The 27,895-nt window shown below is 37.1% G+C and overlaps 1 protein-coding gene across 1 annotated transcript in view; it reads right to left on the reverse strand.

Annotated features, from left to right (window-relative positions):
* Nucleotides 1-1,211: 1,211 nt before the first annotated feature.
* The window catches only part of thsd7aa (thrombospondin, type I, domain containing 7Aa), a 132,490-nt gene continuing 105,806 nt past the window's right edge, over nt 1,212-27,895 (reverse strand). Inside the window, exons 20-27 of the mRNA XM_039681189.2 lie at nt 22,583-22,728; nt 20,725-20,899; nt 15,669-15,842; nt 14,520-14,615; nt 11,680-11,762; nt 7,347-7,560; nt 6,348-6,435; nt 1,212-2,797 (exon numbers count right to left, since the gene is read on the reverse strand). Of these exons, the coding sequence (XP_039537123.2) occupies nt 2,710-2,797; nt 6,348-6,435; nt 7,347-7,560; nt 11,680-11,762; nt 14,520-14,615; nt 15,669-15,842; nt 20,725-20,899; nt 22,583-22,728 (1,064 nt within the window). The 3' untranslated portion in view covers nt 1,212-2,709. The remainder of the gene's footprint in view (nt 2,798-6,347; nt 6,436-7,346; nt 7,561-11,679; nt 11,763-14,519; nt 14,616-15,668; nt 15,843-20,724; nt 20,900-22,582; nt 22,729-27,895) is intronic.

The raw sequence follows: 27,895 nt of genomic DNA on the forward strand, positions 1-27,895 counted from the left end.
TATAACGTATACTCTTGTAAAGTATATAAAAAAGTGTTTTTTCTATACTTTTCCCTTGAAAACTGAACAGTAGGAAACACTCCTTACACAGCTCTCTGGAATACTGGATTCTGGTCAACCATCACTGCGATGCTGTGTATCAGACTGGCACTACTGTCCAGTCAAACACATCTGGCGCCATCTTGTGTCTCAGTTAACCAATGTGTTGAAGCTAACATTCATCTTGTTGCTGGCCTGACTGTTCTCTATATTGTAGCTGACTTTTCCTTTTCTTTCTTGGCAGAAGCTGTATGATGATACAGAGCCCCTTACTGGTGATGGAAAATATATAAGATATGGAAGGAAAAAAATGTATTTCAATGCCTTTGCATCCCCCCAAAAAGTGTATGTCTTCCTCCCATCTCAGATTTTGATGATATACAGGTAAAACAACACATTCTCATCCTAGGAAGTCATCTATCTGACGCTTTTGACAATGTGTCTAAATCCGACACACATGGCACCCTTTAGCGTCAATATAACACAATTCGGTTATGGGTAGGTTTAGGTCTGGGGTAGGGTTAGGATTAGACCACTAGGAGGCGCCTTCTGGCTCATTTATTTCTGCGTTTCATATTGACGCTAAAGGGTGCCATGTGCGACGGATGTTGCATTGTCAAACGCGTCAGTTAGATGATGCCTTGGGATGAGACTGGGCTGGGTAAAATGATTTAATTTAATTTAAACTTAAATCTATGTTTGATATTTATTTGGCAAGTAAGGGCCTGTTCACATATCGCGTCTTTTGCGCACTCAACTTCGTTATTTTAAATGTAGGCGCGCGGTATACGCGCTCATAAGCACGTCTGCGCCGCATCGAGATAAAAACATCCCAACTTTTCAGAATGCCGCAAGCGCACCATAAGCGCACAGTAGGTCACATGACAAGAACCAACCGTAGCGCAACTGCCCTAGTGCTTTGGAAAAAGGAGAATGTGGTGCGCCCAGCGTTTCCAACGCATTTTTAGGCGCTATAATAAGCGGGATAGTGTGGTCATTATCACCATTGTTATTAATATTCATATTATGGCTGCTGCCATTTTGCAACGATTGTTTTGTACACTGTAATGGATTAAAAGATAACAAACAGATACGATTTTAAAACGGTTTCATCTCAAATTAATATAGCTATTACTAATTTACTAAATTGGTGTATATATTACCCTTGGTATGACTGTACCGTATCCCTAAAATGTCCGTCTAGTTTGCTAGCAACTGCTTTCTTCTCGGAAGCTTTGCGTTTGAAGAATTTCAAGGCAATATATTGGTGAACTTATGTGGCAAGTAGCCGTGTAATAAGCAGGATAATGTTTGTTATCACAGAATAAACCCCTTCAGGCGGACGCAAGACCTGATCACGCTGTCAGGGTTTATTCTGAGATAACAACTGGCTGGATGTACATTATCCCTTACATAATAACCAGATGTACATCATCCCTTATCTAATGTGCCAGCACAAAACACAGTATTTTTGGATTATTACTTATTGAGCTGAGATTTTTTTTTTTTTTCTCATATCAGAGCAACGAATGTTGTCCAAACTGATCAGAGCATTGGTTCTTCCAAATCTAGCTGATAAGAAATTGCATGTCGTTATTGTGTTAGGTAGCCATGGGAAAGTCAGTAGAATCAGTAAATCAAACATCATACTGATAAAAGCGCTCAAATTATGAACAGGGAGCCCTTTGGAATCAGAGAAGACTGAAATACATGGAAACCTTTCTCCGACCCGGATCTCTAAGGTGAAAAAAGAACCACTGAATCACACACGAGTCAATCAGGCAAAGAAAGCAAACACATGGCTGGTTGCGACTGTACACACAACAGGACGGGGTTTGGGGAGTCCACAAAAGAACTGCCCCGTTATCACAAACAAGAGGAAACCAGTAAACAAGTATGTATAAACGAACATCGGTGTGTTCCATTAGAAGGAAAAAGGGCTACTTTTGTTCTCTCTCGCTCATTTTTTTTTTTTTGTCTAGCACAAGACTGTACACGTTCTTGTTTCGCGAGAGGCAGTTTTCTATGGCAATGCTATAAGTAAATGTTCATGCTGCACTAATATAGTGCAAAATGGAGCCTGAATAGAGAAAAGAGGAAAGGCAGGCCAGAGTTTCTATAGGGGGCGCTAGTGAGCTGCAGTCTTTTACCCTTCTGATCGACGCAGAGGAAGAACATTTCAGCGCTCAAAATGCTTCTAAATTGTGTGTTTTGTTTCTCTGAACATGACACGTCCCAACAGCCACTGACACGTTTCAGGAGCTGACAAGAAGTGCGAGTTTACTAAACAGGAGATGGGGGTGTATTTTTGTGCTTCTCAGCAAAAAGAACCTCCCAATTTAATAAGGGTCCTGCAACTTTCCTCCTGAAAGACAAGTCTATGTTACAGAAAGATGTCAAGGGCAGAGAGGTGAAGGCAGACTTCCTGAAGAAGATTTTTGAAGAGTTTGTGAAGGCTCTCGTGAAATAAAGTAAAAAAAAAAAAAAAAAAACTTGAACGTAAAAAAAGGAGGGGGGAGAAACGTTATATAAACATGGATCGAGTCTCTCTCTGAGGTTCCATTAGCGGTCTTATAAAAAGCAGGCGCGAGTCTCCTTGTTTGAGGCTTGTACCGATGGCCGACTGTGGAAAGAGGCGAGTATCTGTAGTGCGTAGTGAACGTGGTTAGGCTACATGTCAGCGTCGCCGTCGTAAGCCAGCGTCAGAGGCTTGAGTCTGTTGTTCATCTGTCTTCTCTGGGGCTTCTTTGGCTTTTTGCTGTGGAAAAACAAAACAGCGGTTAATACAAAGCAATATATATATATATATATTTTTTTTTTTGCTTCACAGATGCAAAAAGATAGCAAGATTGGTTACCTGCACATATTTAATAAACTTTGAAGAGATCTGACCTTCTAGAATATTTTACACTGTGGCACTGCTTTAAATCTGTGACCTTTATATCTATTGCATCTGTTTGTTCAAGTGTTTTATCACCTTGCATCATTGAAAAGCCTTGTGTTTGTGTTTTGGGGGGTATTTTGTGTTGTTAGATGTCCATGCACTGCTGCTGCTTGACATGCTTTAGTAAAATACTTTTTTTATCATGCAGTAGATGAAATTTAGTGTAGCTTAACTATAACTTTACACACTGCACCAAAGTTATTTCATGATTTATTGAGATAATATTTTAAATTACTTTATTTTTTTTTATTTTTCCCTTTCATTCTTTTATAACTTATATATAAGTACATCTCCTGTATATACAGTGTATCTCCTGTATATACAATTTAAAATAATGGTTTTCTATTTTAAGATTCTTTAAAATATTATTTATTTCTGTGAAGCAAAGCTGTATTTTCAGCATCATCACACTTCAGTGTCACATGATCCTTCAGAAATTATTCTAATGCTGATTTGATACTGTTATTATGAGTTGGGCTGCTTAAAATTTGATTTGGACCCTCTGATACTTTTTTTCAGAATTCATTGTTAAATAAAAAGTTAAAAAGAACAGCATTTATTCAAAATATATATTTTTTCTAACAATATAAATCTTTACTATCACTTGTTATCAATTAAGCACATCCTTGCAGAATAAAAATATTTATTTATTTAAAAAAAAGAAAGAAAGAACTGACCCCAACATTTTGAATGGTAGTAAATTGTTACGGAATATTTATATTGAAATAAATACTATTTATTGATCAAAGGATCCTGAAAAAAATATCACAGGTTATAAAAAAGTAGTAAGCAGCACATCAGTATTAATATTGATAACAAATCAGCATCATTTCTGATAGATCATGTGACACTGAAGTAATGATGCTGAAAATTCAGCTTTGCATCACATAAATTAATAGTATTTTAAAGTATATTAAAATACAAAACTAGTATTTTAAATTGTAATAATATTTCACAATATTACTGTTTATCCAATAAATGTCTTGATAAGCATAAGAGACTTTCAAAAACATTAAAAAGGGTAGCTAATGTTTCTAAACTTTTGACTAAATGTTATTTGAAACATATTTTATTTTAAGTACTTAACTTATTTATATAATAACTCAGCACTGCACATTTAAGTGTGCTGCCATGCTTACTTTTACAGGAAGCATATGCTTTAGCGATGGAAGGAACAGGGAAGTAGCCAGCAGCGCATTCCAGTCCGCTAAACTCTACAAACCAAACTTACCTTAGCGAGTACTATGACACAGAGATAGGGACACATGTCAACACAACATCTTCTAAATCAATTTAGCTTAAATGTCATTATAGCATCAGAACAACTTTTCTGTAAATAGGTTAAACTAACAACATTTAAATGTGAACTTCAAGAAACATGATTTTGCATAATATAATAATAAAAATAATGTGTAAGAAAATGATTAGTATTCATTGGTGATGATGATGATGGCTGTCAGACCTGACCATCAGTGAGCAGTGTGGATACAAAAACTGGCTAAAATATTGGCCAAATGGCCATGTTCTTTTTATATATTAGTCATTTTTAGATTCGTGTGGATGCACTGCAAAAAATCTCATTCTTAAAAGGATAGTTCACTTTGAAATACATTTTTGGTATGTTTTAGCTTACCTCAAGGGCATCCAGGATTTAGGTGTCTTTGTTTCCGCAGTAGTTTCAATTTTGATATTTTTAGGTCAAACCGTTCTTGTCTGTCAGTCATATAATGCAGGTATATGGTCACCACCTCAAAGAGCATGCACAGAGAAATTCAAATTAAACATGATTTAATGACTCGTAAATGTAAGTACACATTGATGGCCTAAGACACGAAATGAACGGTTTGTTTGAGAAAACGAACACTATTTATATTGTTTTTACCTCTTGTAACCACAGCCATGTCCAAGTGATCTGAGGGCGTGGGTGCTTTGTGGCAACAAGAGATAAAAACTAGATAAATACTGTTTGTTTTCTCCCACAAACCGTTTATTTCGTGTCTTAGGCCATCAATGTGTACTTACATTTACGAGTCATTAAATCATGTTTGATTTGGACTTCTCTGTGCATGCTTTTTTAGGTGGTGACCATAGACCTGCATTACATGACTGACAGACAAGAACGGTTTGACCTAAAAATGTCAAAATTGAAACTACTGCGGAAACAAAGACCCCTACATCTTGGATGCCCTTGAGGTAAGCTATAAAAACATACCAAACATGTATTTCAAAGTGAACTATCCCTTTAAAGAGTAGTTGAGTCCTATTTTCCGTTTCAACATCTAAAAAATCTTGAAACCAGATAAATTTACTTGAGAAGCAACAGTCATTGTGGAGTGATTTCAAATTTATTTTATGGCGTATGTCAGGTGGCATTGCATGTTCGTGCAATTAAAAATAAATGCATTTCATGGCTATTAATTTACGTTTACATTTCATTAAATTTTTCTTTATTTATTGCAACATTCCACAACCAACTTAGTAACTTCATTACATATTTAATTTAGTCTGTAAGATTTTTTATTATCAAAAAAAAAGTAAAGAAGTGTACTATTATATAAAGCTACACGGTTGATCTTCATTCTGTTTCTAGCAGTTGATCTACCAGCTCACCTCCTCCAAACAGCTCCTTGTGATTGGTCAGAAAGGCACATGTGACAGTGAGAAGGCATAGGTGATGGACATGATTGGCCACAGGGCAAGGCCATGAGTGATGAGACTGAGCTGAGAGCTCTAGTGGAACTGAGTCTCAATTTGCTGACAGTCAGGACAGGTATATATCAGCTCTTGGTCGTTGGGTCCGACCCAAACCACAGAGGAAAGGGACGGGTCCGGGCTCGGAGGAGAGCGCCGGGCCAGCATACAAAAACTGATAGGTATGAAGGGGTTTGGGAGACAAATGAAGAAGTGAGAAAAAAAGGAAAAAGAATGACAAATGAAAAAAGAAGCCTTTTTAAATCAGTATTTTTGTCTCGTTTTCAGTTAAAACATAAGCATATACTAGACTTACATTAACTATTTTGATTTAAGTTTCTTATCCCATGGGTGATGATTTTTTCTTATCTACAGCATACATTTAACAATTTTTAGTGAGATTTATGCTTACAAAACAGGAAAAAATAATATTAATATTTTATAATATGTTCCCTGAAAGTACAGTTTTATTGTTAAAGTTTTAACTAGGGCGTTTTAGTGGAAAACAAGACAAAAATATTGATTAGGAAAATGTAAAAGTAGTGTAAATGTAAAATGATTTTTGCAGTGGAGGACAAAGTAACTTAGATGGAACTTAAGATGGATATAATAAAGCAGATGATTTATGAAAGGATCAAAATGTCTAGTTTGAGGTCATAACAAATGTTCTTACCAGGCTAAATAAGTCATGGAGACAATGAACACTAGCAGTACAAAAGCTCCAGCTGCCACACCATACACCCAGGTCTTCAGTTTGCCATCTGTGCAGATACACACACACACACACATCAAAACAATGATAAAGCTGCATCTCAGCTGCTTATAACCAAGACAACAGACACAACTAGTCAGAGCCATTCTGGGAACACCCTTCCTTTTTTTGGATCATCATATGTTATCGTGGCCTCAAAAATGATTTGGACACTTAAGATACACTTAAAGAGGACATAATATGCCTTTTTTGCAGTGGTACAAAAAACACCTTATTTTTTTTTTTTTAAAGTCTGTCAGTAATGCTCTGTTTAGTTCCTGTCTCAATGAAGCCCCTCCTTCTAAAAAGCACAATGTGCTCTGATTGGTCAGCTGGACCAGTGTGTTGTGATTGGTCAACTGCTTCGAGAGTGTTTCCGAAACGCCACGTCTCTTTACATACACGCAACTCAAACAAGCCTCAGCCCTTTTTTTCTATATGTCTTGTCTGGGAATTATCTAAAATGAGGAATATTGTGACGTGTTTGTTCTCGGAAGAAAACTCAAGACTATGGAGGCATTTCAGGGAGTTCAGAAACTATGCACTGATATAGAGAATAACTCCCTTTGGGGTGACTTTGTGCTTTTTTACATTTTTCATGCTCAAACAGCAACAGCATACACTAAAGAAATCTCAATTTAAAAAAAAAAAAAAAAAAAAAGAATAATAGATCCCTTTTAATAAAATCTGAATTTCATTGCATTGATGCCAAAATCCCAAACCAAGTGGCATATGTAAAATTAATCATGCATCATTTTTCAATTAACCTTAAATCTATGGGCCACATGGACATATTCTGTTTAATTTGAAGACACGCAAGTTAAACACTTTTAAAGAAAATGATTACAGATAGTTAGCAATAGTTAGTGTGAAAATATGAGTCTTTGCACCCATTCAGAGCTTTGTTCTCCCCAAACTCACCAGGTCCGAAGGGCTGGAGGAACCAGGTGCGTCCTGCACGGCCGGGCATGTTGGCGGTGGACTGAGTGGGGCTGAGTGCTCTGATCGTCTTCACGTCAGTTTTACTGTCTCCTGCGGTGGGGATCTCAAGCACTGGTATAAGCGTACACTGATCCAACACTCCATCAGATGTCATCACCTCAGTGTAACCCTCCTCGCAGCCGCACACACCAGCCTGCAGGGGGAGACATCATACCAGTTACACACGTGGATCTGTTTACATCAGACAAGCTGCATGCACTATAGACCATTTCACAAGATGTAAACAACACTGGTCCAGAAACACTTCCTGTTTCAGTTTGTAACTGTTTTCTTTATTTCACATGTAAAGAAAACATCTTAAAGATGTTTGTTTAACTTTTTGATTCAGTTTTAAATATTCTGTTGGTTGTATTTTATCCCAGCTTTTATGTAGTGTTAAAAAACTGAAACAGGAAGTGCTTCTGGACCAGTGTTGTTTACATCTTGTGAAATGGTCTATAAAACAATGGAAAACAAACATTGTTTAAAAGTTTTAAAGGCAATAATTTTATTCAGCAAACATGCATTTAATTGATCAAACGTGACAGTGAACACATTTATAACGTAATAAAACAAATGCTGTTCTTTTGAATGTTCTATTCATCAAAGAATCCTGAAACAAATCAAGGTTTCCACAAAAATATTAAGCAACACAACTGTTTTCAACACTATTAATAATAAGAAGTGTTTCTTGAGCACCAAAATCAGCATGTTAAAATGATTTCTGAAGGATCATGTGACACTTAAGACTGGAGTAATGATGCTGAAAATTCAGCTTTGCCATTATAGGAATAAATTACAATAAAAAAACAAAACAAAAAACAATTCAAATAGAAAACAGCGAGTTTCAATTGTAAACATGTTTCACAATATTACTGTTTTTTACTGTATTTTTAATCAAATACATGCAGCCTTGGTCAGTATCATACCAAACACATCCAATGACTAAATGAACAATTTATTAGACAATTTTTTTTTTAATATATATATATATATATATATATATATATATATATATATATATTGTAAAAAAAATTGTTGTGTTTTATATATATATATATATATATATATATATATATATATATATATATATATATATATATATATATATATATATATATATATATATATATATAACGCTTTGTGGAGACAGAGCATTTTGTTATTGTTATAGAATCTTTTTTTTATATACTGGCACTGCTACATTAAAATGTTTTAACATCTACTTTTACCTGAAGCATGTAGGTTAGAATAAGATACGCTGTGATGTGGATCAGACTTGATTAAAGTATGGCTATGTGAGACTAAGTAAAATGGGACCAGAAAACAATTGATACCTGTTGTTAAAAACACTGACATCTTTCTATTTGTGGCATTCCCCCGGCCTCTAAACTGCCTCTAATTTAATTCACTTTCCGTCTCCTGCGACCATCACTTAACTTCCTCTGTGTCACGTAGTTCTTTCTTCCAGCAAACAGCTACTAAAAATATTTCTGCGGCGTCTAGCTGTGATTTCAAAGATGCTGTTCTAGTGTAATTTTAGTGCTTTCCTTGTTCTGAAAAACATCCGGATCCCGAATCCTGAAGGTTCTCCATGGCTACGAGTGCATGTTCGAGTGCAAATAAATGTGGAGAAACCCCCAGGTTCCTGTGGTCTGCAGGGGGTCTCTTATTCCCACTGCAATTTTGGGAGGATAATCGCCCCACACGCAAACACAAGCCGTCAGATCGGCCCGGTCACGGAACGCACCGGGGGCTTTTGCATCTCTACAGACGGGCGCAAGAGAGCAGGTCCAGATGTAGCAGAAGAATCTGATATAAATACAGTCAGATTCTACCCACAGTAGAGGGATTCCCTTCACCCCGGGAGACACGGTTTAGATACACTCACAATCATTTCGATTTCACACAACATGTAGTTTATATGCAATGGGGGTGAAAAAAAAAAAAAAATCGCATGCTGGAGGAGAATTGTAGTAGCTCACAATGAATGTGTGCATCTAGGATTATCTTCAAAGGAACAAGTTGAATATTGGGGAGAGTGGGGTAAATTAAGCCACCCTGTTTCCAGGCAACTGTTTGCTGTCAGACTGATGCTGAATGACAAAATGTATAGTGCATCATTTGTGGGGACAGACAACTATATGTTTACGTGAACAAGCCAGTGTTTAATTGGTTCTGTAGACTAGTTTTAGATTTATTTATTTATTTATTTTTTGCTATTAAGTTTAACTGTTTTGTAAATGATGTTTTGAAATTACAATATGACGTAGAAGAGTCATTTTAAAGAAATTAAAGAAAACAATTTAACTTTAAAAAATACAATATTGAATAGAAGACAATAATAAAATAAAAGTTAGCTCTATTTAATTGTAATTAATGTTGTCGAATCATATAATTGTGATTAATCACATCTAACATATATGAAATTATACACTCATCTAAAGGATTATCAGAAACTCCATACTATTACTGTGTTTGACCCCCTTTCGCCTTCAGAACTGCCTTAATTCTACGTGGCATTGATTCAACAAGGTGCTGAAAGCATTCTTTAGAAATGTTGGCCAATATTGATAGGATAGCATCTTGCAGTTGATGGAGATTTGTGGGATGCACATCCAGGGCACGAAGCTCCCGTTCCACCACATCCCAAAGATGCTCTTTTGGGTTGAGATCTGGTGACTGTGGGGGTCATTTTAGTACAGTGAACTCATTGTCATGTTCAAGACACCAATTTGAAATGATTCGAGTTTTGTGACATGGTGCATTATGCTGCTGGAATTAGCCAACAGAGGATGGGTACATGGTGGCCATAAAGGGATGGACATGGTCAGAAACAATGCTCAGGTAGGCCGTGGCATTTAAAAAATGACCAATTGGCACTAAGGGGCCTAAAGTGTGCCAGTACAACATCTCCCACACCATTACACCACCACCACCAGCCTGCACAGTGGTAACAAGGCATGACAGATTAATGTTTTCATTATGTTTACGCCAAATTCTGACTCTACCATCTGAATGTCTCAACAGAAATCAAGACTCATCAGACCAGGCAACATTTTTCCAGTCTTCAACTGTCCAGTTTTGGTGAACTCTTGCATATTGTAGCTTCTTTTTCCTATTTGTAGTGGAGATGAGTGGTACCCGGTGGGGTCTTCTGCTGTTGTAGCCCATCCGCCTCAAGGTTGTGCGTGTTGTGGCTTCACAAATGCTTTGCTGCATACTGTACCTCGGTTGTAGCGAGTGGCTATTTCAGTCAAAGTTGCTCTTCTATCAGCTTGAATCAGTCGGCCCATTCTCCTTTGACCTCTAGCATCAACAAGGCATTTTCACCCACAGGACTGCCGCATACTGGATGTTTTTTTTTTTTTCCTTTTCACACCATTCTTTGTAAACCATAGAAATGGTTGTGCGTGAAAATCCCAGTAACTGAGCAGATTGTGAAATAATCAGATTGGCCCGTCTGGCACCAAAAACCATGCAACGCTCAAAATTGCTTAAATCACAACTAATTTGTTCTATTAATTGTTCCAGTTCTTTTCATTACATGTTCTGTGAATAATGTATGGAAATTATAAAAGAGTAAGACATTTTTAACCAAATTAAAGAAAACGTTGCAAATGACATTATTAAAATAAAATATAATAACATATTGAAATAAAAAAATATGTATATCAAAGAAATTGCAACATATTACCACGCTCTGCCCAACTGTATATGTCCATAAACAGATTAATAATTTATTTCGAGGATCTTACAGTCAAATCAAAGGCATAAGCAAGCATAAAAACCTTCAAACACACCAACCACTCCAAAACAGCCATCCAGAATAATATAAAGCTTTCAACTGATAGTGCCATATCTTCCCCTAAGGTGTTTTCTTTGGCCTGCACTGATTCTACTGCAGTGTAAGTGTGACTGATTCTAATGCCGTCTGACATTGGTCACAGTGCTTGATAAAGCCCATGCAAAGGGCTAACACTGTTATTTTTATCAGCAAAAGACTGAACAGTAAACAGGGTTTGATAGTGTCCATCTAAAGTTATTAAGATGGAAGCTGTTGATAAGCGGGTATCAAATCTTCCAATTACAACCGGTGCAGTTGGTCCTCATGTTTCTTCATTTCCCATTACACATTCCAGCACTAACTCTCTCTCTCCTGAAAGAAGTCGAATCCTGCTGTATTGAATATCCATAAAGCCTGTTTGCAGTCTGCCTGCATCCCAGCATCACACCTCAGGAGACATAAACATGACGCACAAATACTACTAACCTCAGTGCAGATTGAGCGAGGTTTGTCGCAGGCTGGGTCACATGACCTGTCTGACACCGGCTCGCTTGTCAATGGGCATCCACCTGCAGGGAAAGAGTTCAAAGTTTTATATTGTTTAATGGCATTAACACACACACACACACACAAAGAAGCACATGCCCATTTACAGCCAGTGTATTTTCCTGGAGGCAGGAGGCATCAAAGACTCTCTATTCTGTTGCTCTCCCACATTCATCCTCTCTCTCCCCCTCTCTCTCTCTCTCTCTCTGGAAATGCAAAACACTGCCAAGCACACTTCACTCCAATTTAATCCGTGCTTAAATCCTCTCGTGTTATGATATTACTGATGTGTAAACTGATATGCATGAGGCAGTAAAGAAAATGGAGAAAATGTGAGCGGTGCTTGGCCGTGCAAAACTCAATATCAATATGGGCGGACTGTCTTTCGAGGGTAGTAGTAGGATAGATTTTTAATGCCATGTCAGCAGATGAGACTACAAAATATACAAGAGTTGCATAAATACAATACAGAAAAATAGGAAAATACAGTAGTCAAGCTTATACGAGGTGTTTCACATTTACATATTAGATAAATTCTGGTAAAATCTTAAAGTCTTTAGTCTTTGCAAGACAGTCCAATACAATGTTTCCCCTTTCTGAAGGACTTCTCCATAAAAATAAAAAATAAAAAAAAGTTTCTATAAAAAAAAAAGAAAAGTGTATTTATTTTCTTCTCCCTACTAGTACTGTTAGACATGGAAACCCATTTCCACCACATTATGAAAAAATAAAATAAATAAATAAATAAATAAATAAATAATGAAGTATTAAAGTCTACTTCCTATGTACTCAAGATCTTTTTATCTCAATTACTTTTTGTCAAATTCAACATTATACTGTAGCTCATAATTGACTTTTTTATCTCAATGTCATCACTTTACTCATAATTTTGAAGTTAGCTCATTGACATAACATCTTACAATTTAATTGTTTCATCTCATAATCATGATGACTTGTGTAATAATAACTATGATTTACAAAATTTGTGGGGTTTTTTTTCTTATTAAGCAGATTTGAGCTTCCATAATTAGGTGTAGAAACAAAAGAAAAACTTAAAACTGGTGGTCAAATAAAATAATTAGAGTTGAATTAAAAAAGCAGAATTGTTATCATATTATATTTATTATGACATATTATTGTTATTATATAACATTGATTTAATAGATTTGTATTCATTAAATGCAATTTTGAATTATTTTGTATTAATTAAATTAAATATTATTTATATATTCGTTTATTATATTTAAAATATATATATATATTTAATTTACAATTTTATTATATGATTTTCTCCAAACCTTTTTAGAGGCCAGGAAGTGCACCTTTGTGGCCCATGTGGTCAGGTATTTTGAGTGTTTTCTAGATTATTTCTAGGATGTTCTTGATGTTTGCTTATGTGTTCTGAGGGGTTACTCATTTCTTACCATTCCCAGTCTCTATTATATTCTGGTCCCTAGATATTCATGCGTGGGCTGCTCTGTCAATGTATGTCCATGGGATTTTGGCCCATTTTATCATCAGCCAACACAATTAAAAAAAAATCCTCTTCATGGCTCGCCTATGTGTACGATCTCAACATCCTTTCGCTCACCTCTCTACAAATCGCAGCCTGTGGGAATCAACTGGATCTATAAAAGCACTGAAATGGGCAGCCGGCGGCCAGTGCACTGGTGTTATTTTCTCTAAGCTGGGATGAATCAATACATCCAATCAACAATGGGAACAGTGAAATAGAACTGCTCTTCGATTCCGGAAAAACTCTAGATTGCTGCTGCCAGGTAAAATGACAATTGTAAAGTCCTCAAGCAGCATCAGAGAGCTGGTTACAAGGTGATGCTTGTAAAACGTTAAATCATTTTCTCTCTCCCTCTTAGTGTACAATTTCATCATTAGCAATAAGATAAAGCCATTGGCATGTTAAAAGATCTCACTTTTAAAGGTGCAGCATAAACTGTAAGCATCTGCAGAAACATGTTTACCAATTAGCAGCTTGTATGAATATTCATGCCGCTGCACACCTTAATATAACTCATGAATATGCATAAACGGGGACCTGGTTGCTGAAGAGGGATTGGTTACAGCCTTAGAAGTTCTGCTGCCCTGTTCGGCCAATCAAAAGTGACTAGACTCATGTGTGCCATCTGGAACGAGGTCAGTTTGGACGGCTCAACACAGAGGACAAATAAACATTTGAAAATCATAGGGATTGAATCCAAGCCTCTATTTGGCATAAATATGGCATTACAAAGCTCAGCAGAAAATGAAATCTCATTTGTAAATGTATTTATAATGTCCTTCTGCGGAGTGTGAGGGACATAGGCATACTTCTGTTCTCATGTATTTCCACGTCTGCACCAACAGAGAAATACACACACAGACACATTAGCATGGGAGGACAGCTGGCATGATGGTGAATGGGATTAATTGTGAGTGTCACATTGTCATGGATTAAAAGCATATTTCCATTAAGTATATACAGATGAATAAGAGGAGACATCATACACTTCAGCCTTCACAACAGGAAATGACAGCACGGGACGTCAACTTTATCTCAAACCCCAGTCTGTCATCAAACACTCTCTGGGGAAAGATTATTGATGCTTCTGTCGAAGTAATGGTTTCATATATCCTCTAAATATCGAAAGCAGATACAGGGTGGTTTATCTCTGCTTCTACAATTTGTGCACCAGGGGCTGCAACTCTTCTGTCCTTTATTATTATTTTTTTTTTTTATAGGACATAATTATAAAATTAATTAAAAATAATAATTTCAAACACACCTGTGACGTTTAATCCATCAGAGCGCTGGCACCAGACTTGACGAGATGAGCCTTTCCATGCACCACTCATCCATTTGTATTCATAACATTGGCCATCTTAAAATGCATAAAACAGTATTAACAGTGACACATAAAAAAAACATTGCAAAACCTTAACTTCTTAAGGTGGACATTACATATTTAAAACAGTAATATCCTATAATAAACTAATATTGACAAATTTTATATAATTTGAAAACTTACAATCTGTAGTTTTCATATTTGGTGATTGATTTTTAAAATAAATTACAGAAGAGCTGTAATCTATCAATTCGCAACAAGAACTCCTAAGGCATGTTAAGACCTTTATTTTGAAATATTGATGAACATGAATTGTTTTCATGTCAGTAGTTAAAAGAAAACATCCAATATATATATATATATATATATATATATATATATATATATATATATATATATATATATATATATATATATTAGGTTTATTTTTTAAGGTCTGAAAGTTTTAAATATAAAGAAAAAAAACTATAGATTCACAATTTCTGTTGTGGCAGCGAGCTATAATGCACACGCATGTTGTTTTTATGTGATTATTGAGTTTGAATTCATGTCAAAATCTGCCAAACTTCCCTTACTACTTCTGAATAGGACGCCTGCTTCATAAATTGTATGAAAATTGTGGAAATAATGGTTCAGATCAGTCAAAACACATATGGAAATGGAGGCGCCCTTATATGGGCAGTAATGGAGTCTGGTTGTGACCTAGTGAAAAAGTTTGGTACTGCGCCCATAATTTGTTTTTAGATATCAACTCAATTTTTGAAACACAACTTTTTCTGAATTTTGGCTTTGATTTTATTGCAGTTTTAGAGTCCACCAGGTTTTGAAAAAATACATTTTATATAAAATATGAATAATTAAATGTTTACATTTTACATTTGCACAAACACTTCTATAACTCTTTTTCTATTTCACTTTCTTAAATTATTTAGCCAAATGTCTTCTTTAAAACAAGACCAATCTTGCATCTTCCAAAGCATTCTCGAATTACAACCATTTAAATTCGGCGTGCCGCGTGACACTTAAGAGGTTAAAACATTATGGTATCTATCTGCATTTTCAGCCCTAAATGCATTGGTTTTGACTCACCTGTACATGGTCTGGCTTCCCATTCCTGTTCTGGGCACTGAAGAAGGTTCTCGGGTTCCTGAGCTAGAACGGCACGAGAACGGACCTGCACCGAGCCGAAGCCCAGATCATCCCCGCTGATACAGCTCAGCTGACACTGGCTCCACACAGTCCAGTCTGTCAGGTAACACTCACCTGGCCAACACATCAACATCTCTGTTAGAAAATGATTGGGTGATTGATATGACTGCCACAGTCTCTTGGATAGATTAAAGCAGGGTTTTCCTTCATGATTCACAATAAATACTTTTTGTTTTGTTGCAATTTTTTATTAAATGATCTATAATGCCCATTAAAGGATTTATAATGCCCTTTTTCAAAATCTTGATTTTGTTTTGGGGTCTACTAGAATAGGTTTTCATGCTTGAACGTTCAAAAACAGCTTATTTTCCACATATATTACATTGTTGCAGCACCTCTCTTCTCAGTCTGTCAGTAACGCTCTGGGTTGTGTTTCCCGAAAGCATCGTTAGCCAACTATGATTGCAAGTTGGTCGCAATTTCCATTGAACTCTTTTGAAAAACGACGGAACTTGCGACCATAGTTGGCTAACGATGCTTTCGGGAAACACACCTCTAGTTCCCGTTTCTATGAAGCCCCTCCTTCTGAAAAGCGCAACGTGCTCTGATTGGTCGGCTAGACCAGTTTTTTTTTCTGTGGTTGGTCAATAGGGGTGTCACGATTCTCCAAATCCTCGATTCGATTACATTTTCGAATTCTAAGGTCAAGGTTCGATTCGATTCTAGATTTTTATCAATTGGCCAATCAGGATGCTCTCTGTCTTACATGCGCTTCATGAGGCACACACGCAAGGTCTCTCGCTCTCTCCCTCTCTGCCGTGCACACAAAACTGTTTGGAGCACAGCTTTTTCTGTCTCGCATGCGCGATTTTGCTCGCTCACTCTAGATTCCGGGAGATTTTAACTAATTTGTGTGTATCTAGGAGCTGCTATTAATATATGGGAGACTCCCGGAACTTCCGCGAGACTTGGGATGTCTGAAAACTGGCTTTTTCATCGACGATTCCATTTTTTTATTCGAAATTCGAGATTGTGAATTAATTTTGATAGATTTCCATTTTAATTCATTTTGATCGATTTCGATTTAAAATCGAAATCGTGACACCCTAATTGGTCAACTGCTTCAAACGTGTTTCAGGAATGCCACGCCCCTTACCATAACTGTGAGTTTCAACACGCTACTCCATAGACATACTGTATATACTAGATGTCATCTTGGGGTTCTAAGCATGCATCAAAACCACCGCCATCTTGGAACAGGGGTCTTGTCATAGGAAGTAGCTAGGTAACGCTGCCATCTCTGCCTTTACTTCGAAATCATTGATTTTTGATGATGGACTTTTGTGCAGAGTATGATGTTCAAGGATGAAATCTTAACTAAGGAAGAATGTTTTTATTTATTTATTTTTTTTCTGGAATCAATGATAAATACATGTCTAACCAGCCTGTTCTCAACCTTTAGCGTCACATAGAACGCTATATGACAAAACGGCGCTATACTACACACCAAGTCGTCATAAATCCTTAGGCGTAATATGAGACTACCCTACCCTGCCCCACACCTAAAGCTACCCATCACAGCACGTGTTATATTAACGATAGCAGGTGCCATGCGCGTAGTATAGCGCCATTTTGTCATATAGCGTTCTATGTGACGCTAAAGGATGAGAATGCGTTGGTCTGACCGTTGGAACAAACCAAAAAAAACCCCCAAAAAACCCCAAGATTTATGGTGATTTTGTTTCCGTTAGACCTGTGTCTACATTGACGCTGATGCATTGAAGTGGAGGGGCTCCCCTGTTTCAAGATGGCCGCTCTAGTGACGCATTTGTTCGAATGAACTACCGTAGCCAAGGTGACGTCTAGGGTATGTCTATGACACAGCTCAACCAGGCCTCGCCCCTTTAGTTTTGCTTGTGCATTTTATTTTGCGGATTTTCAAAGCGGAAATTTGTAACTTCGCAAATGCTCAAACAGCAACATTACACACTAAAAAAATCTGAAAATGTAAAAGATAACTTCTTTAAATTTAAATTGTGTGACGCAGCTATAAGCATGAATTTTGCTGAAAAAAAAATATTTAAATGGTGCTGAGAGTTCTACAGATTATTGGTAGCTGAAGGCATAATCAAATTCACCAAAATATTTAATAAACAAATTTGCAGAAGACAAGCGTTTCAAATTAACAGAAGTCCATAGGGGTTTCCGAGGAGCTCCGCAGGCACATATTCTGTGTGGGCCTAGTGATTCATTAAGAGATTTCAATCTAAAACCCTAAAGAACGAAAAAGTTTCCGTATTATCAACCTACTGGGTCTAAAACTAACAAATTCCGCTTATGGGCTTTCTTTTTAATATGAAGGATATTAAGATAATAAACCTAAACTCCACTTTCACAGTTTTTTTTTTTTTTTTTTTTTGGTGTGTGTGTGTGTGTGTGTGATCTCAGGGTGTTTTTTCAACAGAAGTAGGTCAGTCTGTCCTGTTGTAATAGCAGTGCTGATTTGTTAATATTTCCCAGAGTATTAATTATCCATAACGTTGTCCTTCCATGAATCCCTAATCCTATGATCGTGATTATCAGAGCACGTGCGCAGCGGAAAGCCAGAGGCAGATGTGACACCTGAGTTCACAGAGTACACTCTAATATGTGTGTGAATAGCTGATGAGGTTTCACAGCAGAGGGATGAATATTCACATGTGAAGCTAGGCATCATCAAGAAACATTTGTGTGAAAATAGAGAAGAACGAGAGAGATCGTAATAAAAAAAACAAAAACAAAAAAAAAACAGAGGGAAGACACAGAGGGAGCGCAGCAGTTTCACAGCTAGTCTGGGAGAACCCAGACAACTTCTGGCAAATTTAGATTTGCCCTGAAAGTTAGTCTGGCAAAGAGCTCATTCAAACCCATTTCCAGTCCATCGAAATCGTGGCACCAATCAGAAACGTTGGGGCGGGCTTTACATGATGATGACAGTGCTGGGATTTTAAAGCAGATTTTGTAGCCTACATTACAAAGACGGATGCCGCCGTCGAACATCAGTTGTTCGAATCAGCTATCGCGTCTATTTTAAGCGATCTGAACATTTCCTTTTTGTTAAAAACCGAGCAAAGAACAACACTCGGAGAGGTTTCAACTGAGTATGGTCTGGTTTTAACCAGGTTTTATAGATGGGGGCGAGATGGGATGTGTGCCAGGGAGCCACGCTTATAAGGATCGACGAATGATGGGGTCAAACATCAAAATGGGTGAAGGACTATGCAACTTTCAAAAGAAAGCTCATGTAAATTACCCTAACACAACACAAATCTGCACTGACAAGCTGGTGTGACGTCACTGTTACTGTCCCCTTGTACAAATCTCAATAATACGGAGCCTGTTGAAGAAAAAAATATGATATGAGATGGGAGGAAATATTTGATATCAATCAATGTTTTTGCATTCTCTCGAAAATCAAATTGGCGTTCCCCTAAATGTTTGCGTTTCCATGAGAAACTTTGTGTTCCCTCACAAAGACTATAAAAGTTTTGCAAGCAAAAGCAAAGTTTCTTGTAGGAACTCAAAAGCACTGAAATATATTTCATCTCATTTTTTTTTCTCCATCACCATGTGCCTTTAGGCACTCCGTACAATCCAACCCTCTACTTCTGCCACAAAGGACATGTCAAAATTGTGTCTTACTATCTGTCACTCAAACTCGCTGGCTGAAACGAAACGCTTTAAAAATAGTGCCTGAGCAGAAATCTTTCTTTCCATCCTTTTTTCTGTGAAATAACAATGGCCATGAAGCCATAATTCTCCATTTTGAATGAGGTAATATCACAAGGTATATGAGGGTATTGAATTGCAGCAGTGTGATGATGACTCATAAAAGCAGCCTCGTTAATATGACATTTTAGTTTATAAAAGTGAACTGCTAGACAGAGTGTGAGATTGCAATTGCTTTAACACACTCCTAGAACCGAGTCTTAACTATATATTCGCAAGTATCAAAACCCATTTATACTGACAGGGATAAATATTAAGCATGGTATTTTCCCACTTACTACATAATAGGCTTTAATCAAATTGTCATTACACCACATAAAACTGTTATTTTTAATTGTAATAATATTTCACAATGTTATTGTTTTTACTATATTTTTGATCAAATAAAAGCAGCCTTGGGGAGCATAAGAGACTCGTTTCAAAAACATTTAACTGATCTGGTAAAGGTAAATTAATAATGTAACAGGAATATCATTTTAACATATTTGCAAATCTGATTTGCAAAGACTGGTAGGAAATCATGAGTTTAATATTGATAATTTAATCCTATTAACAGTTCACTTTATATATATATATATATATATATATATATATATATATATATATATATATATATATATATTTAAGAGATATTAGGTCAAATAAATATCGACATAATATTTTAATAATTTTATATTTTAATACATTTTAAATTTAATTTATTAAGTGGCAACAGTTGTGCTGCTTAATATTTTTTTGGTCAAAACCAATAATTTTTTTGTATCTTTTTTTTTGTGGTTTCATTAACCTAATTTTGATGTGTGATGCTTAAACTATGCAAACTTAAACGTATACATATGAAGAGTTCAGATGCAAAAGCCTCTAAATGCCATTTGAAATTTTCTTCTAAAATGATCATTTTTATCAAGCTTGTATATTTAAGTTCAGTAATTTCACTTAACTGGCAATGAAGATTACCTATTAATTGTCATTTAAGTGAAATTACTGAACTTAAATATACAAGCTTGATAAAAATGACCATTCTAGAAGAAAATTTCAAATGGCATTTAGAGGCTTTTGCATCTGAACTCTTCATATATACATATACATATTGCCATTTAATTTGGATGTAGTCAGTTGATTCCAGATTTGAAGTTGCTGAACCCAAGCTTCACATCATCAACATGGCACTTCAATTCCAGTGCTTGCATCAGCAGCATGTTGGCACAGATGAGGCATTAGTTGTTACCTGGGCAGGGCACAGTGCAAGCCTCCTGCAGGATGATCTGTTTGTCTCCATCCACTGTCTGCTCCAGGTCTCCACAAAGTTCCTCATCCACCATACTTCCCGGATCCTTCCCCGAGCCGTCAGACACGAAGCAGGAGACATTCCTAAAGCGCAGGCCTTCTCCACAATGTGCGCCCTGAGGAAATGCAGAGTTTTGACATTAACAACTACAATTGGACACCAGCTGTAGTGAAAAACAACTTTTTGTAGTCCTAAAGGAGATTGAGGATGGATTCTACACACAAATGCAGCTTCTTTAGAGCTCTAGACCTGGAAAGGGCAAAACTTTTCATGGTGATACAAAATAAGGGAATAAATCCCAGCATTGTTTCTCAGTCCTTATGTTTCGCACTGTCAGTTACCGGCATTATTTTTTCATGGCTGCTGAAAATCTCTGAAAACATGGGGCACAAGTGCTGGAGACTGCTGAGGGCTGTCAGAAGACACTTTAGAGACAGGCAGCCGAGAACAAAGGCCAGAGTCAATATTCTCTCACAGCCTGCACTGTGACAGGAGCATGAGGTATGGGGGGAAGGAGGAAAAGAGGAACGGAGAGAGGGGGTGTCTTCTGTCTGTTGTCTTTAATTAAACCCCCTGTTGGGCCCTGAAAGCCAGACTGATGACAGGAGGAAGACGGCAGCAGAAATACTGTGAAAAGGCCAAAGCAGGAGAGGATTGGGGAATATTCTACATACCGAAACACTGATGCAGATAACATGAATTGCTGGTGGTTTGTTATAGGGAAAAGTGCCAACCTTGTGACAATAATATACCAAAAAAAAAAAGCTAAGTAATGTGTACTTAATCAGGTTAAACTGCTACACATTACTTTGTAAATTTAATATCTACAATGCCTTTTCAAATAAATAATGTGCAGTCATTTTTCCATTTATTTCATTTAATAAAATAAATTTCATTTATTATTTTGTTTATTTATTCCCAATGACAATATATATATATATATATATATATATATATATATATTTTTTTTTTTTTTTTTTTTGTGGAAACCACAATATTTTTTTCAAAAATAATAGCATTTAATTGAAATAGAAATATCTTGTAACATTAATATTCTAAATGTCTATACTGTCATTTTCATTTAATGCATCTTTGCTAAATATAATAGCCTCCCCTTAAAAAAATTATATAACTTATGTGTCTGATTTACTGTTTTCACCCGGGTCTCTCACACCAAAGGCATGTGTCTTATCCACTGCGAAATCAACACCCCTCTTAAAGGAGTAGTTCACTTTAAAAAAAAAAAAAAAAAAAAAAAACTTTTGCTGATAATTTACTCACCCCCATATCATCCAAGATATCCATGTCTTTATTTCTTCAGTCAAAAAGAAATTAAGGTTTTTGATGAAACATTCCAAGATTTTCAGCTTTTTTTTTTTAAAAAAATGAGCGATCGTTTCGCTTGATAAGACCCTTATTCATCGTCTGGAATCGTTTAAAGCTCTTTGAACAGTTTGAAGTTTGCACTGAAACTGTCTTTTGGACCTTGAGTGCATTATATGGAGAAAAATCCTGGAATGTTTTCATCAAAAACCTAAATTTCTTGTCAACTAAAGAAAGAATGACATGGATATCTTGGATGACATAGGGGTGAGTACATCATCAGCAAAAGTTTTTTTTTTTTTTTTTTTTTTTTTAAGTGAACTAGTCCTTTAAAAAGTCAGAAAATGAAACTTATGTATGCAAAGTACACATACAGTAACATAAAATTGCATATAGTCGAGGATCAACATCTACTACAAAAGTTTCTTAAATATTTAGTTCAGCTTTTAGCTGAGCGGATCATGAGCAAACTCACCTCAGATTTGCATGGAGACCAGGCACTGTACCTCCAGCTGTAACAGGGTCTAACAGGACAGGGCTTCCACTGTTCCAGCTGTGAGGAACACGGCCGTCCATCTCCCTGAGAGGCCTGGATCACAGTTCTCCTCCTCCACAGCTTCCCTACAAGAAAGATTGAAGAAAAGAGATGCTGTATTGCAATATTGTTAAATGCCTTTATTCCCTTTAGGCCAGGATTAGGCCTTAGTTCATTTAGGACATTCAAGATTTTTTTTTTTTTATAAACAGACCCTTATTTATTGTTTAGTGCCGTTTAAATCCCTTTGAAGCTGCACTGAAACTGTCTTTTGGACCTTGAACCGTTTGGATCCCAATGAAGTCCATTATGGAGAAAATCCTGGAATGTTTTCATCAAAAACCTTAATTTCTTTTCGACTGATAAAAGAAAGACGTGGACATCTTGGATGACATGGGGGTGAGTAAATTATCAGCAAATGTATTACTCAGCTCCCCAGCAGCTCCCCATGGCTGCTTTTATTTATTAGGCTACTTATTTATTACTTTATTACTATTAATTTATTACTAAGGCAAGGGGGTTTCCTCACTTTTTCTAAGTGAGTCAACTGATCACTGATTATACCGTGTAGCTACTCTGTGGACAGATGTGTAAAGTCCAGGGGTCAGAAAGTAAAAGTCCTTCCATATCTTTGAACTCAGCCAGCTGATTTCACTAATTAGTACAATCTCCTGGCTGAAAAAAAACTGTGCTAATTAGCAAATCCAGAGGACTTTTACTTTCTGAACCTGGACTTAACACCTCTGCTTCTGGAATTTAATAGTGAACAACCAAGTTTACATTCATTCTCAATGTCTCAAGGTCTAACAAATGTGTGGAAAGCATTTTCTTCCCCATAAATGGTAAATGGATATTGTGATAAATATTGATATAATATAATGTGGGAAACAATATTGTGAGAATATTTTTGGCCATATCGCCCAGCCCTAGTTTGAGGTTTGTCGTGGTAGCAATATAACACTTTTTATACGACATAACCGATGTTATTTCAAATTCACTCTCGCACAAGAAGTACAACGCCCTAGTTTTCCTGCTGCTCACCAACAAAGATCATATTCATCATCTTATGCTTTAACCTCAAGAAAGTGACTCCTCGGATGAAACAAAGGCTTTTACTGTAAGTGAATCATCTTATGTTACACACACTAATCTCAGGTAACTCAATCTCTCTCCAATGGAATGCCAAAAACGATATGTAACCTGAAAGTCTTTATTTCTGTGTAGTAATGTTCCTTCCTTTCTGTGAATAACTTAATCTGCCAAGCATTTTTTAAGCCTAATTCCAGTCCCTGAAAGCACTCTGAATATTCATCCCCCCCCCCCCCCTCTTGATTTTCTTAAATGAATTCCAGAGGGCTGAGGAGAGGGATGGGGAGAAATGGAGTGTAGACTCTTTCAGGCAGAATGCATCCTGCTGTTTAAAAGTGAAGCCCAGGGGAAGCTTGCAATAAAACTCCACAAGAGCCATTATTTTGCATGGTAGGTGGTAACACAAAGAACTCAATGACAAAACCTTCAAAAAAATGTGTATTATTTAAATTACTAGATGATCACGACAAGATCACTTAAAGGATGTATTCTGCAACATTATTTTATTGAGCAAATGAATCAGTATAATACCACTTCTAGAGATCTAATCCTAACTCGTAATCTTCTTTCTCCGTGGATGGAATTTGACGTTGGTAAGATTTTTAAAAAAAGTTTGTTGAAAGTTTCTAAAGCTCACCGCGGCTTTCTTTGTCAAAATTGAAGTAAAAACAATAATATTGTGATTATATATATATATATATATATATATATATATATATATATGAAGAGTTCAGATGCAAAAGCCTCTAAATGCCATTTGAAATTTTCTTCTTTAATGATGATTTTTGTCAAACTTGTATATTTTAGTTCAGTAATTTCACTTAAATAACAATTAATAAGTAATCATCATTGCCATTTAAGTAAAATCACTGAACTTAAATATACAAGCTTGACAAAAATCATCATTAAAGAAGAAAATTTCAAATGGCATTTAGAGGCTTTTGCATCTGAACTCTTCATATATATATATATATATATATGAAGAGTTCAGATGCAAAAGCCTCTATATAATTTATATATATAATTTTATATATATATATATATATATATGTTTTAATTTATATTTCAATATGTAATTTATTCCTGAGATGGCAAAGCTTTAGTGTCATTCAGAAATGATTCTAATATGCTGATTTGCTGCTTAAGACACATTATCTATGTGGATATAGGCTGTTTTTTATTTATTTTTTCCCCCAGCATACTTTGATGAATACAAAATGCATTTGCATTTATTGAAATCAAATGTTTTTGTAACAATGTAAAAGTCTTTACTGTCACTTTTGGCTCATATAATGCAATAATAATAATAAAATAAGAAATACAACAAACACAAAAACAAGCACAAAAGTGAAACTCCGCCTACGGTTTGTGAATAAGATTGAAATATATATCCCAGCAAAACTTCATCAGGCCAAGCAGATTCTAGGCTGGGGTTGGGTAAGACTGTGTCTAATACTAACTTAGTTTTATTTTGGCTGGATGCACACAACCTCGAAGGGCACCACTAGGAACTTCATAATGTTAAACATGATCACAGCCCAGTTCCCGTCTGACACGTTGCCCTAAAGCAAGTTGTACCAGATGCAATTCATCTTCACCGCAGCCTGCCATGATGGACCATCCCTGCGGAGAATCCTCTCTGAAGCTCGCTGCTTTCCAGCAGCCACAAACCAAATCAACTGCCAGTGCCTTGCTGCCTTTTTTTATATGCTGGGTTCAGTTGGGAAAACTATACATACACAAGTGCTTGTGTGCTTTTGTGAGAGTTTTTAGCTTTAGGGATCTCTTATTTTCTCAGTTTTCTCTCTCTCTGTCTCGACTGGTGGCCGAAACGTCAGGTTTAGGGCAAACAGTAAAAGCAGCGAGCCATAGGAAATCCAACACAAGCTCTTTTGCTCATGGCTCCACTCACAACTGAGTGTTTTGCTTTGAACTATTGTTAGATACTGTTTGTCACACCTAAAGGCCCTTGCACACTGAGTTCGAAATTCGCGTCCGATATTTTCGCACGTTAAAAAATGAATACGGCCTCACGTTATGTCAATGATGCTAGCGCACTGCCACCGAAACTTTTGTCCGTCATAGAAAAAATCGAGTCGGGTTCGAATCGAATCCTAAGTTTATATCTAGCAATTCTGACTTTATAACTCACAACAACTCACAGTTCTGAGAAATAAAGTCAGAATTGTGAGATAAAACTCAAAGAAGACTCTGACAGTGCACAGGCACCTGCCTGATAGTTAGCTTATATTGATTGAAAAAAAGAAAAAAATATTTCATTGCCAAGATATATACATGTATCTTCTGGAATAGAGCAGTGTACATATTGCATGAGGCCATCCTCAACCTTACAGTAGGCTACTTATGACACTCCATGTGACACAATTTCTGTTCAGTAATCAACGATTGTTGTTATGCACTGGGCTAACGTTTAGAGTTTTAATTTGCGGGTAGTTAACGTTGCAGTTACCGTGCTGTAACTTTAGCTATTTACTGCATATTGCACAAAGGAACGTGCCATAACGGACATGCAATACTAACATTACATTATCACACCAAGGACTCTCATTCACTTAGCCTGCAAATTCCTAGCTAGCAGTTACTAGTGTAAACAAATCGGTGTACAGAAGGCTACTTCAGTTGGCTTACTTGAAAAGTCAATGAACCACGTTCTGTTTTCTATCATGTGCCGTGCACGTTTGCGATGACGTAAGATGCATGCAAACGCACCAGGAACAATCGTTAACGATTGCCGGGATCAACGAGATGGTAATCACTGCAGAACACAAAATCCAGGGGTAGGAGTTGGTTTCCTTACATACACCTAATCTTACCCATCTCCACCCCCTGATCCTTAACCCCACCCCTAATCATACCCATCTCCACCCCCTAGTCCCTAATCCTACCCATCTCCACCCCCTTATCCCTAACCCCACCCCAATCCTACCCATCTCCACCCCCTGATCCCTAACCCCACCCCAATCCCACCGATCTCCATCCCCTGATCCCTAACCCTACCCCTAATCCTACCCAGCTCCACCCCCTGATCCCTAACCCTACCCCTAATCCTACCCAGCTCCACCCCCTGATCCCTAACCCCACCCCTAATCCTATACATCTCCACCCCCTGATCCATAACCCCACCCCTAATCCTATACATCTCCACCCCCTGATTCATAATCCCACCCCTAATCCTACCCATCTCCACTCCCTGATCTTTAACCCCACCCCTAATCCTACCAATCTCCATCCCCTGATCCCTAACCCCACCCCTAATCCTATCCATCTCCACCCCCTGATCCCTAAACCCAACTCTAATCCTACCCATCTCCAACCCCTGATCTTTAACCTCACCCCTAATCCTAACCATCTCCATCCCTGATCCCTAATCCTACCCCTAATCCTATCCATCTCCACCCCCTGATCCCTAACCCCACCTCTAATTCTACCCATCTCCACCCCCTGATCTTTAACCCCACCCCTAATCCTACCCATCTCCACCCCCTGATCTCTAACCCCGACTCTAATCCTAACCATCTCCACCCCTGATCCATAATCCCACCCCTAATCCTACCCATCTCCACCCCTTAGATCTGGATCCAACTCTGCCTCCTGTATCTTGAGTACTGCAATGAGGTGCTACTGGGAACAATGGTGCTCACAGCAAATGAGCCCAGTGTGAAGGCACACTGAAACGTCAACCACCCGGCATAGTGTAGTGGTTTCATGGGGGTGGAGTCACACATGGATATAGACTGGCACATCGCAGTCAGACATGCACAAGCGAGGAAGTTTCATTTTAGGCTCTCCAACATTTTATTTCTCCATTTAATAATCAAACTATTCAGTCACATAGGTATATGTTGTGAAAGAACTACAGTTACAATTTCAAGCATTTGATCAAACAATGTAAGCACTTTTCAAACCTTGAAAACGCAACATCAAAATTCAAGCATTTTCAGGGATTTCAAGCACCCGTACGAACCCTTGTGAGGACTTCTCTGTTTCTGTGAAAGGCTAGAGATCACCGGTTGATTCTTTGTCTTTGAGGGAATCCATCCTGGGGACAGATTAAAGATGCTACAATGAACTAAACCAGCACAGGTTTCAAACATTGGCAGGGTTTGCTCTTGCTGTTGCTGGTCATTGACTCTCAAAGACCAC

Source organism: Pimephales promelas, chromosome 18 (genome assembly GCF_988280905.1).
Source record: "Pimephales promelas chromosome 18, fPimPro1.hap1.1, whole genome shotgun sequence".
Classification (NCBI taxonomy): Eukaryota; Metazoa; Chordata; class Actinopteri; order Cypriniformes; family Leuciscidae; genus Pimephales; species Pimephales promelas.